Consider the following 20,213-nt stretch of genomic DNA (forward strand, 5'->3'; position numbering starts at 1 on the left):
TGGAGTGTCAGGCACTGGTTTCAAGAAACAAAGTTTAATTAATGATTAAATTAAAAAAACGGGCCAATTAATAGACACGCGTGAAATAGAGTGTTCTCACACATAATTTAAATTTTTTTTATTTCATATTTTTTCCATGGAACCATCATTTGAATAATTGTTCTATAAAGATTATTTAGCCAAAATATTTTCTAGTTAATCTATTTTCCAATCTATTTTTATCTTGTTATCTAATTAATTAATTTAGACATCGCTTACTCGTTTTAGAGTTTAACATAAACGTTTTTAAAATTTTTTTGTCTAACCAAAAACGTATTTTACAACTTAATTATCTATGTCAATGCATTTGTTTAGTTAAAGTGCCATAAGACCCACACAAGCAGACGTCTTTAAATAAGATTACTAATTTCAAGTAAGTTTTATTTTCAGCACAGTAAATATATGATACAATGTGTTTAACAACTATATTTTTGGTTTGGTAAAGTGTTTGATTATACTTGCACATAATACTGTTTGTTGCAATGTCAGGGCAGGAACTCTGATGGTATGGCCACCATGTATTTGTGAACGTAGTCTACTTGTACGTATTTTAGTCTAACTTGAACGTAGGTTTAGTTTTTAACTTTATTTCGGCAAGTTTTAAAAGCTTATTTGTTTTGAAGTCTTAAGTAGCAAGGAAGTCAAGGAAATTTGATCACTCAGCTACTTTAATTTTGTACTGAGAAAAATTGATGACCTTAATGATTCAGAACGAGTTTGAGGTTCAATTTTAATGTTAAAATAATCACACAAACTATTGGTGATTTGGGCTTGCAAGACAGGATTAATGATCTCTGCACAGTGGACCAGAATTCATTTTTACTGGACATAATTCATAATAATTTAATATTAGGGCTATATTCACTAAAATTAGCATGCTTTTAATATGATGTCTGCGCTTTTTATAAAGGTAATAGTTTTTTATTTCGTTTTATGGATACCTTTATTTTGCTTAGCTACAACCTATTTTTGGTATATTCAGATATCTTACGAGTGCTATATTCACTAAGTTTGACATGAGTACCAATATGAGATCATGCCTCTTATAAGAGAAATTTTTTTTTGATTTAGTTGCTATGGATACTTATATTGCTTAGTTACCAGATACTTACTTTACTTACAAAAGGGTCAATCGATTTTTGAATAAATTTTATTGGGTTTTTGACCCAACTATTTTGAATAACAATTAAGTATTTAGGTAAATAATGTTTTAGCAATAATAAAAACAAAAAATAGTGCAAGATAACATTCTAAATTCTAAGTTACATCAAAAGTTTATAAAAAATAATATTGTTTGAAGATTGTTTAAGCACGTGTAAAATATCTGAAGGAAATGTTTTATAATTTGTTCAGTGTGATGTTAATTTACGCAGTGATGAAATAACAGGATCACTGAAAACTAGTTGTCTATTGATCAGACTAGTATTTGTTGCTCTTCTGGATGTTTCTCGGCTGAAATTTTCGCAATAAGATTTGAAGTCTTTATTTCTAGCCTCTTGAGATTCCTTTGACAAGTCCAATGGATAATGTAAGGCTTTTAATTATGTCATGTCCATGTATCAATACTTTGTGCACAGATTAAGCTATGTAATACTGTGAATAAAGGGACACATATAGTCTAACAGTGTCAAGACAATAATCCTTGAATTTTAAGCAGTCTATTATCCTGAAGAGTGTATTACAAATATAATGTAAAATCTAAATAAAGGTTTTGATCGATACCCAGAACTTCAGCTGTTTGTTTTTATGCTGCAAAAGCGCGATTGGAAGTATTGCGTTTGTTGCTTGTTCCAGAACCACCACTTTTAGGGAAATCAACAACAATTCCATTTTGTTCATAAAATCAGTCTAAATCTTTTGTTTAGCTGCAGATACCTTTTCTTTGTGTTCTTTAGACCTTGCTTGCCACTTTCTTGTTTCTTTTTTATATTCAATGTACAAAATCATCTCATAAAGTTGAATCCATGCATGGAGACTGGAAGCACCATATTAGAACTCTTTGTTGTCTATATTAAGGATATCAAGACTATTTATATTTTTTGGAGAGAAACCACACTCTTAGCAGCATTGGTATGAGTTAGTTTTCCAGATAGTATCGTTTGAACCTTCCCATCAATCATAGTAAGTTCAATAATGCAATTCACTTCAATAAAAGATCGTCATACCTATAACAAAATCATACCAAAGCTTTATATCTCAATTTTAATGTACTAATTTTCTTAGATCACAGATTCCTTGGATTCTGCTTTGTATGCAAATCTTATTTGTCTACAATAGGCTGTGGATGACAAATTTTGATTTCTTTAAATAGACACCTTTTCGTTGCTGTTATTAAATCCAGTCAATTCCAATGGGATTCGACAGGTGATAAATAATGATTCTTCACGTTTTAAATCTCTGCTCATGTCAGGTTCTGATAAAACTTGTTTATAAATACTTTGATCAGTAGCAATTTTATTGCTTTGTTGTTCAATATCAAGTGCCTTATATTTTCAGGATAACATTTTTTGTTTTCTTTGCATTCTTGGCATCATATAAAGCGGGGTAAATCTTATATTCTTTCTCCGAGGCTTTAAGGATAAAGGGACACATATAGTCTACTTCTAATCAATTGATTGAAAGCTTTTAGCAGTTAGCATCAATTATTAAGGCCAGTTCTTCGTCTGAATATTTACTTGCTTTATTTGTATTTGAAGTATTTAAAACGTTTTTGGCTGCAATGACATTAGATTCATCTCTTAATTTTTTACTAGAAGCAAAAAATAATTCATTGTATGAATGAGATTCAAGCAAGCCATATATGCGCCGTTTTTTAGTTCTGTTATATCAACAATCATCAAGTGTAACTGGTTTTCGACCATGTCTACTTGCAGTTGGTTCATTGCCTTTTTTTCTGACAATTAAATATTCATAAAGCCAGTTTACAAACTTCTTTTCAAAATTTTTGACAGTATAGTTTGCAGATTTTCACTTTTTTTTATACAAGTAAACAAATCGTTGAACAGCATGCCTAAAATCAACGTCTTTAAATTCAGTAATTTTTGGCTGAATTAATTTTAATAAATATTTAGTAAAATTTTACTTTGAAATACTAAGATTTTTTTTTTGAGAAAATTATGAATGTCTAAGTTTAATAAAACCATATCTAAATAATTCTTATAAAAAGTATTTTGTATTAAAAAGTTTAAAATTATAATGTATATGCCGTGTGGACTATAATATATGCCGTGACTACTAATTCTTTTTAGTAATTAAGTTACTACAAGTGTTAGTAATTAAAATTAAAAGTAAATACTGTTATTGCTAATAATTAAATTACTAACAACTACCGAAAATATGTTGTTGCTATGCTATGCAAAGGTAGCCATAACAACCAAAAAAATTAACCTCGTAAGAATTGTGAATCTCATTTTGATACATACGCCCAATATTGTGTACTTTGCGCAAATAAAATACCTTAAAACAACGTTAATGTAAAAAGAGGTTGTTACTGTGCAAAATTGAGTACCATAGGAAACAAGTTAAAACATAAATAAAATCTGAACGGGGATGTAAGGGGATGAGCAATTAATGGAAACTCGATTGAAGCATCATATAGCTCAAATAAATATAAGATAGCGCAAGGCAAATGATGACAACTATTAGTTATTGTGGCAAAAAATAAATTTCTTAAAGATTTTTTTTTTAATCGTCGATTTTTAAATTATAACTGATGACATGCTATGATAAATGTATTTCACACAACAATTTTTCTTATCTCTAAATACTTATTTTTGTTTTAAAAACGTAGATGTAATTGAAATATCACACAACGTTGATGTCACCGAAATTACTTTTTTTTATATATTTTTTTTTAATTTCAACATTTAAATGCTCAGAGTCTTTGTACCTATGAGATTTAAAATAATTAAATTATCAATAAATTTCTCTTATTATATAAATATTAAATAAGTTTTCAAGATTAGATAACTAAAGTGTTTCCCATATTATCCAGGATGCGCGTTTTCCTAATCGAAAAGCAATGTAGGTAGGTTCAGAATAAGTAACAGCAACTGTTTTTTCAAGACCATCTTTTTTGATTGTAATTCCAGCGTATACAGATGGTATAAGCTTGTGTTTAGCAGCCACGACCCAGTCGTGGTCCGGGAGAGTTACCCGGTACTCCAAATGCATCAACAACGGCGCCTGTTTTTTGGCTGCTGTGATTCCAATTGGCACTCTAGCCTTGTCATTTTGGCTAATGAAACACACTTCATCTGGCCCTAAAATAGAACAAACTTCTTCCACATATTTTATAGTTGAACTGCAAAAGAGTCCGTCAACATGTTTTAAATGAGATTCATTCTGAGGACTTATCAATCTAACAAGGACTGTTTTGACGTGGCTTTTGCCTTCTAATGTTCTGTAACTTCTCGGAAGTAGACGAGTATAGAGGGCGCTCTTGCTGATTGCAAATCCAATTTTGTTCATCTCGGATGTCAATTTGTCGAGTGTTTTAATGCTCTAAATAATAAAAAAATATATTTGGATATAATTAACTTTTTTACAGAAAACGGGATTTATTTTGTAAATAATATTCAAATCAAATCTTGAAATTAGTTGTTAACATTTCAAGGATATTTACAATAGTGCAAGTACTAATTAAAAGTAAAATTCTATCAAATACAATATTAACAAACATAGCTAAGCTATCATTACCCGAAGAACCTCTGACCGACGTCTTTCATCAGCGAACGAGCGAGAGCAATATCCATAATCGCCTTCAAAAGAAGAGGTTGATCTACTTCTAATGACGGTCGACCAGGTTTATTTCTGATTTTTAGTTTTTCTTTGACTTCTGAATGCTCCAAGCAGATTTCCTCCAATCTAGCTTTTTTCAGTTCTCTAGTTTTCTTCTGTTGAGCTTGATCATACTTATTTTTTGGCCAGTTCTTTACATAGATGAGCTAGTTTCTTCTTTTTCTTTTTCAAATCATCCTCTTCAGCTTCAGCAATGAATCTACTTCTCTTTCTAGTCTTCAGTCCAGCAACTTCACAATTTAAAGCAGCAATCTCAGAATTGAGTCAATCTTGAGCCACTGTTCTTGCATTTTTTTGATTTTTCGTGGTCAACAAACTCAAAGTTAATACACTTTGTTGATCATCAATAACAGATTGCTCATAAGTGGGCTCAACAAACTGTGAGGAATTCTTGTCAAATTCAAGTGGAGAATACGTCAGGGCAGGCTGTTTTGGAGTATTGGCCCAAATGATAATTGCTTGCTCTTAAACTTCGATGCTTTTTCATTAAATAAATTGATTAAATACATTACTCTTGATTCAAGATCCTTATGCACCAGTTTCTCTTCTTTTAATGTATTCCATATACTATGGACTTCTTTCTGGATATTAGCCTTTTTTTCATCGGGATGAGCATTTCCATACGAGACCATGTTAAGTAATGCGGTTTTATCAATGTTTTAATATTGATTTATTAGTATTGTTTTCATCACAATCAGAATAATGGTTTTGCTCATCGTTAGCGCAAGCTTTTTAAAAAAGTTTCTTCAACCCTCCAGGGAGAAATTAGCGTTTCGAATTTTCAATAGACTTTACGTGTTCGCTTTGCATCGCGTTTTACAATCAACTAGAGAGCATTTAGAGTTTCGTATTTGAAATAACGACAATTTAATTTCAAAAAATGACAAATTTATGAGTTTACTTTTATGAGTTTACTTTGAACCACATTTTATAATCCGAAAGGGAGCGAATAACGATTGTGAATTTTATATACAAAGAGTTAATATTTCTAACATAATTTGATTTGCAGTCAAATGGTAATATATTAATAAAACGATAGCAATTTTTATTTTACGTTAGTAGTTGTTATTTATTTAATGTCTCTGGGAAACTTATTATATTAATTTATAATATTATATTATAAATAATTTAATAAATATCAAATTATAAAATATAATATCAAATTCCCCGCATTTAATATTAATTTCCCCACAAACAAAACATCATTTCTATACCATTTAGTAGATGTAAATACCGTTAAAATCTGCTCATTAAAACTAAAAAAATAATTTAAATTGACATCATTTTGGCCTCAACACCCCCTCCCTATTGTCAATTAGTGTCAAACTTTCCAGTACTCCCTCCCCCCCCCCTTCCCCCTATATTTACTGACATTTATGGATGATCCCATATTCAAAAATTACATTATTAGGCAAATTAAAAATAAGATTTGACTACATTCGACTTACGTGGTATATCATAAAAAAGAACGATTTCCAAGATAAACAAAACTTCTGATGTTTTTCGATAGTTCTTCAAAATTCAACAAACTTTTATAGGAAAAAAAATATATTTACTTAAACAAAGAAAAAATTCTTGCTTAAAACTGAATGCTTACAATTAGTTTAAAGTAAGACCACATACCACATGCTTATAAATTCTAAAGTTTTCATTTAATTTAGTATTACTTTTCTGTATTCTTTGTCGCTCATTTTGCTTTCATCCCCATCATTAATAAAACAAACGCCGAAGAATTTAAAGTTTTGTATAACACTAACTAATTGCATATGTAAAAAAAAAGATTTTTATTTGGTTAATGCAATTTTCATCAATAGCAACTTTAATATTATACAAATCAATAACAACTTTTAACATAAAACAATAAATACATAAATACATAAAAACTACTTTAACGTATATATGAATTGGTGAGCTTATTTTGAATTTATAATCGGGTATATAAAATGTTAATTATTACTTTCTATTAGCTATATAGGGGAGAGTCGCCCATTATGGACCGTCCCCTTTTATGGACCACCGATGAAACAAATAAATGCGATTTTATTTTTAAATTTTAGACGTAGCATTAAAGAGTGACTTCCGTTCAGTTAAATCGCATTTCAATGATGGTGGTCAGCAAGATTACTTCAAAAAGGTAAGTTAGTATTTTATTTGGTTATTTTTTTCTAAAAGTACACTCGCTTTTTTTTGTGTATCATTCTACAAATAAATGAACCAGGACAATGCTTCTATGCAAAATGGAAAGCTTTTTCATTTCATTTCTTACTAAATACAAGCGTGTTGCTCCAAATGACATCGTTTTGGTTTTATTTAGTAAAATTAGATGCCCATGTGGTTCTCCCAATATGGACCAACTGCTGTCCCTAAAATGGACCAGTGGTTCAAGATGGGAAACTGTAGTCCATATTAGGGAACATAAGTTCTTATTCTCTTGGATGTTATTATTTTATCGTAGGCTATTAATAAATTAAATTATCTTAATCTTATGTTTTATTTTAATCTTTGATTATTATTAGTATTTGAAATTTGACTAGACTATAGCCAGACTATAGAATCTATTATAGGTTATAATTATTTAATTATAGTAATTATAGATCTACTAAGTATTTACTATTATTAATATTATAGTATTATTATAGTTATAGGCTATAGGCCTAATGATTAAAAGTAAATTAATAATAATAATAGCCTATTAATAATAATAAATAATGATAAATATTTATTAAGTATTATATTTGTAGTGGTAGATTGTAGTGGGTAAATTTAGACAAATTTATTTTTAAAATTTTGCCCTATCCTACAATTTATTTCAATCTTTTTTTTTTAATCAGGGGCTGCTGGACTAATGATGATCTTCAATGTGCTATTGCAATAATTGTGATTCACAATGCAAACAAGAATGTGCTGATGTATGGGAGATAAATCAGATCTCCTGTCTTCTGAAAACAAAAATTGTGATTCACAATGCAAACAGGAATGTGCTGATGTATGGTGAAGAACATAGTGGTAACCCCATCACAGTGAAGTACACCATGTTTGAAAATAATTCTGGGCACTATGACGCACTAATTTTTTACATCCGGGCTTTGTCTCCAATTTATGGGAGTTAAATCAGATCTCCTGTCTTCTGAAAACAAAAATTGTGATTCACAATGCAAACAGGAATGTGCTGATGTATGGTGAAGAACATAGTGGTAACCCCATCACAGTGAAGTACACCATGTTTGAAAATAACTCTGGGCACTATGACGCACTAATTTTTTACATCCGGGCTTTGTCTCCAATTAAGAGACTGGTCCCTGTTCTTCCCCCAAAGGGTGCAGGCAAAAGGAAGTGTCGCAAAGAACAGTCAGAAATTCTTACTTCAAGTCCATATAAGAAGCTGTTCCTACAGGAAAGTCCAAAAACAAACACAAAAGTTAAAAAGTCCAAAAACACAAAAATAATTAAAGAAAAAGTAGTAAAGAAATGTAAGAAACCCAAAATGAATTCAACAACTAGTACCAGTATTTTAAATGAAAGTTCATTCTCCCACAAACGAGTCTGGTTTGGCAATGTGAGCAATACGCTCTTCTAACAAGTTAAAGTGAAGATGCTGGGGTTGGTCAGCATTTAAGGCATCCCCGTGCATGTCAACAGACAATATTTCCAAATTAGATATCAAATGGCTAACAAGCTGATTACGAAGTGAGTCAGCCATAGCAGTTTCCTTCAGATGAAGCAGTGGACTGACCAGCTTGCCGTTTAATCGCTGAGCTGCACACAACAACTGACCTAAAAAAACATTTCCCATCAGAGTAAAAATGATGAGCAAAAAATTTTCCAGCACCTGTGGCAGAACTGTTTTGGAATGAGACGTTTCAACAGCCAGTTACACTGGGTGGGTCACATAAGTTGTTGGTTTTGGAACCATCTCATCCATTATGCCTGGAAGTGGTGGAACACCCTCCTGGTCTTGTGCTGGTCTAGTTACACATACCAGTGCTGGTATCAAAGCTTCCTGGGCTTGTGATGGTAATGTCCCTGATGTAAGTGGTGAAGACAGCATGGTCTCGCGGTCTCCTGCTTGAGAAGCGAATGATGGCGCATAATCCTGAGGTTTAAAAACATCTTGTGAGCATGGCCAAATTCCACACGATGCAAAACCATTAATTGCTGTTGACATGGTAGCAGCCTTTGCATATGCCAGATGAAAAAGATTAGCCACCTGATATGAACTCACTGAACGTCCTGGATTTAGTCTCAGCCATTTTTCCACCTCCTGGTGGTAGTAGACATGAAGGGGCTTAAAAAAAGCTTTATCCAGAGGCTGCAGTTTGTGTGTTGTGTGAGGTGGAAGTGACAACATTATGACATTGTTGTCAATGGCAAGCTGAATGGCCTTAAGATTTTTAGTATGGGATTTTTGGCCATCTAAAATAAATAAAACCTTATCATCTTTTGTTAGCTTCACATGACTGATGAACATAACAGAACATGTTACAATGCTGCCTTCTGGTGCACCATCTCCCAGTTCATTAGGAACCCGTTTTCTTTTGAATATAATCATTGGTGGAACATAATGTGTTCCACCAGCATTTACGCAACAGACAACTGTTGTGTTAACACCCCTTTCTGCACTGGCTATGCTACCTATCTGTTTTTGCCTTTTAGACCAAGCACGCGCTGGCATTTCTTTTGCACGGTTGAAATACCAGATTCATCAATATTGTAAATGTTATTGGCCTTGAGGCAATGATCTTTTATTAAATTTTCTAGTAAATTAAAAACCTGTCAACATCCCCCAGGTTGAAGCCGCTGGCTCGCGACATGGAAGTAGCTTCTGGTTGGCGGAGGCAGAGGTCAGGGAACCTGGTTAAAAATTTGTAATACCACTTTTTCCCAGTTTGACCTTTATCCTTATTGAATGGGTGATTTAAACCCTTGTGTTCTGCAACTTCAAATGCCTGAGTCATTAAATCTTTCCTCGACATTCCGAAAAACATGGCCTCCAATTTTAAAACTAGGTTGTGTATTTCTAGCTCAACATCCGCAGTTGCACGTTGCAACTGCGGATGTTGCAACGTGCAACTGCGCAGTTGCAAATAAATAACTCTGGGCACTATGACGCACTAATTTTTTACATCCGGGCTTTGTCTCCAATTTAGAGACTGGTCCCTGTTCTTCCCCCAAAGGGTGCAGGCAAAAGGAAGTGTTGCAAAGAACAGTCAGAAATTCTTACTTCAAGTCCATATAAAAAGCTGTTCCTACAGGAAAGTCCAAAAACAAACACAAAAGTTAAAAAGTTCAAAAACACAAAAATAATTAAAGAAAAAGTAGTAAAGAAATGTAAGAAGCCCAAAATGAATTCAACAACTAGTACCAGTATTTTAAATGAAAGTTCATGGCTTTGTTTTATGTGTGGAGAATGTAACATAGAAAATATGATATGCTGTCGATCCTGCAAAAGATGGGCACATGAAGAATGCGCAGGAACTTCAGATTGTGACTTTATTTGTGAACTTTGTAAATAAATTTTGAAATATTATTACACATCAGTATTAATGTTTTTGTGTGTGCTAAATGTTAAAATAGTAAAACACTTTATAAATAAAACTGAGTGTATGCATACATGTGCATGAGACTGGTAGAATTAGAATCAAATAAATGGCTGGCTTAAACTTAATAACTTTTTTTTTTCTACAAAAAGAACATCTAAAAACCTGTTAAAAATTAGAAGCTTACATACTCTTGAGTATTTATATTCTAATAATTCTATCTTTAGTGTGTATATAATTTGTTTAAATGACCAAGTCAAACCGTTTATAACTAGTCCATAATAGGAACCTCAATGGTCCATATTTGGAGCACAAGCTTAAAGTACCCCCAATATGGACCACTTACGTTTTTGACACATTTTATAGTTATTAATACATCAACCACTACAAGCTTCATATAATATGTTCAGCTGAAGGTAAGAAGTGGTTTACAATATAAAAGTTAACTATTTAAGCAAAAGTGAGTGAATTATACACTCTGCAACAAAAGTGGTCCATAATCGGCGACTCTCCCCTACTATTTATATATCAATTTTTTTTTATTAAGTTAATAAATTATATTTGAATTAAAATAAAGTAACTTTTTTATTTATAGAAATTACAAAATATTAATAAATTAGTGAAACCTCTAAATTAATAAAAATAAATCTCCGAATTAATAATAATGCATAAATTTATAACGTAAAGAAGAACAGGTAATGATTTGTAGTTAAGACAATTTATTATAAATTATAAAATTGATGTTATTAGGAATATTGCTTATGACTCTAAAAGAATACTTTTATTATCCCTCGTTAAGAAGTGTTTCCATTACTTTACAATATATTTCAACTTTACTTAAAAAGAATAACCCTTAGACACCTAGCTAAGTCAGAAGCAGTGAACTGGTATATTTCCAGCAGTTGATTTAAATTTGTTTCTGAGCAAAGCTGATATAAATTTTTGATTTAAATTTCACACAAAATAAAGAAATCAATGACACTCCAAGGAACAACTTGCGCAAAGACTAAATTGCAAATGAACAAACCATATCTAAACTATTTATTAGCAAGCATATATTGTAAATATTCTAATGCAATGGGGTAAGCATTAACCTAAATTCAGCATCAGTTCTTATATTTGAATTATCATTTGTATAATTTTTTAAAATGCTCTGCCACAGAAGTACACCAATCACATCCATTATTTGATGTGTAACATAAGCAACATCTAACAAATACATGTGCTATCACAAGTAAATCAATGCAAAATAAATTTACACTTTTTTTCAATAATAATTAAACCATTGATTGTTAGATTATTAACTTCTGTTACCAAATCTTGTAAATGAACTTGTACCAAGAACACTTGATGACTTTGCTTTTTCAATATAAATAGTCACTGTGAAAAGTAACTATTTATAGTATAATAGATACTATAATTACTATTAAATAAAGAATTGGCTCCATGTGCTAATTATCGGAGCACTAAATAGAAGTCCCTGAGTGCTTACTTTAACAGATATGACGTTAATATCTACTTCAAACCTATGTAAATATAAATACCGTAATACTTGCTCAGAATCACTACCACTGAATACAAAATCACTAAAAAATTCAACCCTATTTTGACTATCATTTAATATACCCAGTTTACCTTGAGATAATTATTTTAAACCATTTTTACTTGTTTTCTGGTAACGATAGATCTTAATGTAACAATTCACCTAGTGAACTTTACTACATATTAGTTGAAACTGCACTAGAGATATATCTATTTTCACATAACATATATGTGATAATAGATATATCTCTTGTACAGTTTAAACTGATATTTTGATACCCACAGATATGTTGATATTGTGACAATGCTTTAGCAGAACGATGTATATTTTTCTGCTAAAGCATGTCTACATGCCTCAATATATCAGTGGAAACTGTAAGGGAGATTTTTCTATGACAACAACACCAACAATAATAACAACAACAACAACAATATAATTTACTAGAAGTATAGATAGAATTATTCTATCTATAATTCTTTCAAGTGCATTAATATGGGATATTCATTTAGTGGCAAACATGCCACTAAATGAATATCCCATATTAATGCACTTGAAAGAGTTCAACGTTATAATGTTGAACTCTTTCAAGTGATTTAATATCACTTTTAATGTATGGGCACCATGCTTGTATAGCGAATTCAAGATAAACGTAATAATTAAAAAAACACTTATTTAAAAGAAAATTATGAGAAAAATAATTTATTCTTGTGATGAGGTTGAGCCGTTTATAGGTTTTGAATTCAAAACATTAAACACCTTGACATAAAAATATTACAAATGTTTTTAACTTTTTTTAAACATCCTTTTAAATAGCTGGTATTATAATATTAAAGATTGGTTGCAGGTAAGTTGCAGGTAAGTTGGAGGTAAGTTGCAAGTAAGTTGCAGGTAAGTTGCAGGTAAGTTGCAGGTAAGTTGACTTTATGCTTTATCAGTTAGTTGACTTTAGAGTTGATACTTTATCAGTAAGTTGACTTTAGAGTTAATGTTTTGTCAGTAAATTGTCTTTAGAGTTGATGCTTTATCAGTGAGTCGACCTTAGAGTTGATGCTTTATCATTAAGTTGACTTTAGATTTGATGCTTTATCAGTAAGTTGACTTTAAAGTTGACACTATATCAGTAAGTTGACCTTAGAGCTAATGATTTGTCAGTAAGTTGACTTTAGACTTGATGCTTTAACAGTAAGTTGACTTTAGAGTTAATGCTTGATCAGTAAGTTGGCTTTATAGTTAATGCTTTGCTGATTACTTTGGAGTTGATGCTTCACAAAGTATGTTGAAGCAAGATGTAGTGTAAATTCAGAAAGCAATGGCTAAGATGGTTTAGCTACTTGAAGCGGTGATGGTATTGATGATAATGCCATTGGTTCTGGTAGCTTTTATGAAGAAAACATATAGTGCGTGTAAAAACTTTGAAAGTTTTTCTTGCAGTTGACGGAATAATTTGTGCGAAACTGCATTAAAAATTATCCGACTTGTTTGTTTTTGATTGTGTGGCGTAATTCCTGTATGTTATCCAAATGGAGGTGCTGAACTGAACAATAAATAAGCTAAGAATTTGTGATTTCAAAAGTTACTTTGTTGTTTAAAAGGAGGATAAATAGGTTTATTTTGTTTTGCTGTATACGTTGTTTTGCTGTATACGTTGTTTTGTGTAAGTTGACATTTCCTGGACTTTAAATAGAGAGTGTATATAGTTTTTACTATACTTGGAGTAATTAAAAATCGGTTTAACTGCATTCCTTCCAAGTTTGTCAAGTTTTTTCATTTTTGAATCTTTATTTTTACAGAGTTCTAGACTGTGAGTTAGCGTCGAAACAGCAATGATAGTTTTTATGATCACATTTGTGTATATAAAAATGATATGAGTGAAATGTTTTGGCAAAACCAATCTTTTCCGAAGAGCTATTGTTCTTCTAAAGGTTTTTACATGTATTAATGATATTTTCATTATGTTATATATTGAGCAATATTATATTAAATAACATATTTTTAGTTTTATATTTTTAAGTTTTAATTAATATAATATTATAATACTTAGTTATAAAAAGAGATATCTTTCAGCTAAAGCACTATCACAATTATCATATCTTATTATTAAATATTATTATCATTTGAAAACAACGTTATAAAACAAGAATTAAACTTGGCTTAACCACACTGGAAAAAAAGACGTAAAAGAGGCGTTTTCAAATGTAAAATTTATTTTAAAAAATAAATATAGAACTAGATAGTAATACTTTTTGCATCATATCAGCCCAACATAAAGAGCCATAATTTCAGAATCAGAAGAGAAATTCTGATTCTGAAATTATGGCTCAAAAGAAGAAAAAAAATGGCAATCTCGCTTTTTACTAATATATATACAAAGTTTATATATTAGTAAAAGGTGCTACGTTTAGGTACGCATACAAAAGAAAATACGAAAATCTTCTGAATTTTTAAAATGGTTCTTAACTATAGAGATTTTTTATATGGCAACCGTTCATTTGTTAATTTTTTTTTCTGAAAACTTAGTTTAAATTGATACTAGTAAGAAAACATCTGATTAAAAAAATTATCTTGTTATCGAGTTAAGTTGCCAAGGGTTAAGGCAGGTTAGCCCACATACAGTTTATGGTTGAATTTCATTAGGAAAAAGATGCATTGAGCAAAAGTTTCAACTTGCCTATATAATTTTGTATCATTTTTTTGTATATTTAAAAAAATAATGCAAAAATTGAAAGTCGAGAATAAACTCAACTGGGCCAATCTATTCCTATGGCCAACGTTCACCGATCTACTTTTAATCAATATTTTATTTAAATAATTATTAGTAATGCAAATATTTATTAAATTATGCAATAGCTGTATGTTGTTGCACGGAAAGAAAAGTTACAATATCTTTATCGCGGCGAAATAACTCATTATTTGAGTTGTCTTTTTCCATCAAAACCTTTTCTCCTTCAAAACATTTTTTTAGAGGTTTCTCTTGAAATTTTTTAACTTGATAGGCTCCTATTTCTATTTTTTTATTATGAATTGAAAAAAAACAACAACTGTAGTTTTTTTTCTTCGAAATAATTATTATTTATTTATTTGTATTTGAAACCAATTTTATTTTTCTTACGGAGCACCATGTCTTTTTGATAAAATCATTTATATACTGATTCTCTTCATTTTCCAATTTTAACATCTTTAATAACTTTTATTTTGTCTGTGAATAATATACCGATGTAAAAATATTTTGACTAAGTTTAACTTTTATTTAAATTTTATAATTTAATTATATTGGGTCCATATTGATGTATAAATTTTATTATTATTTTACTATTATTTTCTAAATTATGTAATAAACAGAATCCATTGAGTTTGTATATATGAGGTAATAGTTTTTTTTAAACTAAATTTTTTTATTAAAAAAGAATTACATAAAATGAAATTAAAATTGTTTGTGAATTGGTTTCAACATAACAAAAGTTTTTTTGACTATGCTTCGATTTTTATATCTGCACAATTAACGAAATGTTCTTGAGGACCTAATCCCATACCACAATTTCCTTTGTCACATCCCCAGTTATTTCCACCTTTGTACCACCACTGCAGGACACATCTTTTACATTTTAAACCTGAAGGTAGATGGGCTTTGATTTTATACAAGTATTTTCCAGGTTCTGTTACAGTAAACTGCGTTCCTCCAGATTGTAATTTCAAAAGTGTACCTTGTAGTTTTCCAATGGAATCTCCTGAGACTTTAGTATTTGTAAAGTCACCGACTCGAAACTCAAAGTATCCTTTATGGCTCATAGTCAGCAAAACTTCTATGTCAATGATTTGTCCGCTTTTGTAAACTTTTGATATTGTACCCGTTGCATAGCTGTAAAATTAAGTAAAATATATCTTTACTTTGTAATAATTTTTTTTCCTTCCCCTTCGCCTCTTTACCCCCTTACCTGTATAAGAAAAGTTTATAAAAAAATTTCATACAACAATTGTTACAATATACATTAGTTTTTTTGTAATAATAATATTATTTTATGAAAATATATATATATATATATATATATATATATATATATATATATATGCACACACATATATATATATATTTTATAAAATAATATATATATATATACATATATATATATATATATATATATATATATATATATATATATATATATATATATATATATATATATATATATATATATATATATATATAAATATATATATATATATATAAATATATATATATATATATATACATATAAATATACATATATTAGTCTGACCTTCCGCCGTCCATATGTGGCTGATCTTTTACGTGCCAAGGATCTCCACAAACTCCACACCGTCCCCCATTATCTATGTTCATAACTGTTGCACCTCCGCAAAATAGCTCATTGTCATTGTAATTTACTGGGGTTTGAAACCCAAATCTCCACATTGAATTCCGAGCTGGAGGATTTTGTAAATAACCATGCCCCAAACAAAGTTGGGCAATGCTTAAAAGAAAGATAACAGATAATAATTTCATTTTCTTTGGATATTATATCTTAAGGTTCATAAATGTGTATTAATTACAAAAAAAAATCAAATTTAATTTGAAAAACAAATTTATGCAGCTTTAAAAACATTTTTATATTTTAAGTCTCTTTGCTTACATGGAAGCATCTTATTGGGTACTACTAACCAATATTTTAATAGGTATATTTGATCGAAAGTTTGCTTACTTGATAAGTTTAAGCTGTTATTTAATCAAGTTTGTTTAAATAAACTACATTATTTGTTTAGTTAAACGTTAATTAAAGAAGCACTTATAGATGAAAAACGTTATAAAAACGCGAGAAAACGTTAAAAAACGTTAAAAAATATTATTAAACATTTATTTTGAAAAAGTTAAACACATGTTTTTGTAGAGTTTTTCTTTTTTCCTAATTTTATTTTAGTGTGTTAGTTCGGTGTGTGTGTGTGTGTGTGTGTGTGTGTGTGTGTGTGTGTGTGTGTGTGTGTGTGTGTGTGTGTGTGTGTGTGTGTGTGTAGTTAAAGTCAAAAATACTGGGCATCTCAAACAACAATTTGTAAATAATAAGATTTTTTGATTATTTGGTTTAATCTTTTATTTAATATCCAATGTTTAATTGAATTTTTATTTTGAAAAATTTTCATGTATATTTTAGTACTTTACTTTTTGTTATTACTTTTCATTAATTGCATTTAAATAGAAAAAATAAAAATAGATAAAAAAAGTTTTTTTCTGTTTGCTCTAAATATATTTAATATAGAGTAAAACCGGGTCAAACCGCACACTGTATCATTCCGCACGCTGATCGAAATTATCAAATAAAAACTAAACGGATATGGAAAAAACAAAAATAGATTCGAATACAGAACTATCTCCTTTATTCGAATTGATAAAATTATATGCCGATTCAACTTCATTTTTTTCTTTTTTTTTATAACTTTAACGGAGAGTCAAAATTTTTTATATATTTTTAATTGTTGCAAACAAAATAGCGCTTGAACCGAAACTGATATAAAAATTTTTTTAGCACTATCTTGTTGGGAAAGTAATTTTTAATTCTAATAGTATAATTTTTATGCAGCTAGAACAAAAAGTTAAATAAAAAATCAAAAAAGTAAAAAAAATTCTTTTTTCTGATAAAACCGCACACTCGATTAATTATTTAGTTTTTCGCAAGTGACTAAGCGCCTTTATCTAATTAACTTAATGTTAATTCCGGTTTAATTAAAAACAAACTATAATGTTATTTGTTACTATCATCATCTCTTACTCATTAAAAATCAATTATAATATTATTTCTCAATATAATTATCACTTACTCTATTCAATTTAACTCACTCACTTTAACATGTCAACTAAAAAAGCAAAAGCATACAAGACGATATACTAGTCACATTAACTGATATGAAAGAAAATAAAACATCACTGAGAAAAGCTGCATTCAAACATGGCGTTCCAGTCTCAACTCTTGAATCGCAAAAACAACAACAACAAAGGCTTCCATGGCTCAGGTACAACAACGGTACTCTCAAATGAAAGAGAAAGATTGACAGTGCATGCGTTCCAATTACTTGGTGACTGGGGTTATGGTCTAAACCGAAATGAAGTCCTAGAATTTGTATGTGGCTGCCTTAAACGCGAAGATCAATTGCACTTATTCAAAAATTGCATGCCTGATAAAGACTAGTTTTATGCCTTTATGAAGAGATGGCCGTAAGCAATTTCAACGAGAAAAGCGGATAACTTAGTATCTAAAAGAGCCTCTCCTTGAACACCAGAAATAATTGATTGTTATTTTGAAAGCGTCTCCAAGCAATATCAAGAGACTAGTACAATTTCTGGGTCGCATATTTGGCATTGTGGTAAAACAGGTTTTCAGATGTTCAAGGCAAAGCAACCGTAGTGTATCGAAAAGGGACAAGACGTGCATCTAAACATTCTGGCAACAATGAAAAAATTCATTATACTGTAAATAATTGCTGCAACGCTGATGGGCATTTTGCACTACCATTTGTGATATACGAAGCCAAAAGAAACTTTCGCCCTAACTGGATAAGAGATGGTCCAGTTGGCACTAAATATTCAATTTCAAAATCAGGTTGGATGGAGCACAATAAGTTTATTGAATGGATGAAAGAAGTATTTATAGAAAAAACTGAGCAAATTAGTGGTATTCATATTTTTGTATTAGATGGGCATACAACTCATATAACTTTGAAAGCAGTATTGCTGCGCAAAAAACACAGTATAATCTTGATTTGTCTACCAGAGCATTCTTCACATATTCTTCAACCATTGGATAGAGGTGTATATTGTTATGTCAAACAAGCATGGAAAAAAATCTTACAAAGTATTACAAAGACTCAGAATGTAAGAGTTTAGATAAACAATAAATTCCATTGTTGCCGTACAAGAGTGGTTAATGTTTTACACGCTTGCATGCGATCGCTAGTTTCCAGTACACTAGCTCATTTCCACATAATAAAAACAACATAAATCATAAGGCATTAGCAATCACACAAACGTTTAATCCATCTTCACTTACTTTAGCAGCTTCCGCAACACCTAAACCATCTTGCTCAGACACAGCTTCATCATCTTCAACAGCCGCCGCAGTACCTACTCCAACTAGACACCGATTGCCATCTTTCTTAACTACATTAGCTTCAAGTTTTGATAGGTATCAAGCATGTGTTGAGCGCTTCAAAAACAGTATCGAGATAGAGTTGAAGCAGGTTTTTCAAGCCAGAAATTAATCACATTACCGAAGAAAATGTGATCGAGTTCCTCAAACAAAAAGATGAAGAAAAAAGCAATAAAGGAAGTATGTCAAGTACTCAAATGCCTGAACGTAATGCCTTAATGCTGAACACCCTCCTCAAAACAATAATGAAGAACAAGTATCAGCAACCAAACGATTAAAAGTTGCAAAATAAGTCTAGTACAGTTACAAGTATAGAGTACAGTTACACACAAAAATATTGCCATGCGAGGTTGCACAAAGAAACATGTTTACCAAAGAAATATGTAGTTGGAACTAATTTTTTTTATTGCAAAAAATGTAAAAACTTTAATATAGTTTCTTAAGTCGTGTTAAAAAAATAATAAAAAACTCAATGTTTTCTCAAGTGTGCGGTTTTATCAGAATGTCGCCTAAAACCGTACAATTTTTTTTTCTCTACACTTGATATTTTCGATAATTTTAATATTATTTTTTTAACATATATTTATATTTTCTTATGTAGTTTTTTATTACCTATCTAATAAAAAAAAAAAAAAAAAATGAAAAATAAAAAAGTTATTTAATTTTTATTGCTAAGTGTGCGGTTTTACCCGGTTTTACTCTATTCTTTGCAAAAAAAAAAAAATAATAATGAAATAAAAATTATATTTCATTATTTAATTACGAAAGATGAGCCTTAATAACCATAAATTACTTAAAAATATTAGAACAAATAATTTAAGATTATAAATTCTAAAAAGAGTAGTGATGTAAATTTTCCAGTAAAATTTGATTCAAAATTTACCGGTAAAATTTAAATCGGAGAGGTTAAATTTTCAATAAAAATTTTTTTCTTTTAAGAAAAAAAAATTAAAAAAATTCTTTTAAATTTTCTTGAAGAAAAATAAGAATAAGTCAAAAAAAAATTTCATAATTTACCAGGCGGAAATTTTTAAAAATTTCCCGGTAAATTTTAACTTTGCAACACTAAAAAAGAGTAACTTTTATTTTATTTTATATTTATTACTTTATTCTACCTTAATTTCTTTCATTACCCCTCGCACT

The 20,213-nt window shown here is 30.0% G+C and overlaps 1 protein-coding gene across 1 annotated transcript; it reads right to left on the reverse strand.

The window, feature by feature from the left end:
* Positions 1–15,290: 15,290 nt before the first annotated feature.
* Positions 15,291–16,497, reverse strand: LOC100202451 (uncharacterized). The gene is made up of 2 exons (XM_065808968.1): positions 16,194–16,497; positions 15,291–15,775 (listed from the first exon to the last, which is right to left on the reverse strand). Exons 1-2 carry the CDS (start codon positions 16,436–16,438, stop codon positions 15,388–15,390), a joined length of 633 nt encoding a protein of 210 aa, XP_065665040.1. The 5' UTR covers positions 16,439–16,497; the 3' UTR covers positions 15,291–15,387.
* Positions 16,498–20,213: the final 3,716 nt, after the last annotated feature.

Source organism: Hydra vulgaris, chromosome 11, assembly GCF_038396675.1.
Source record: "Hydra vulgaris chromosome 11, alternate assembly HydraT2T_AEP".
NCBI classification, from domain to species: domain Eukaryota; kingdom Metazoa; phylum Cnidaria; class Hydrozoa; order Anthoathecata; family Hydridae; genus Hydra; species Hydra vulgaris.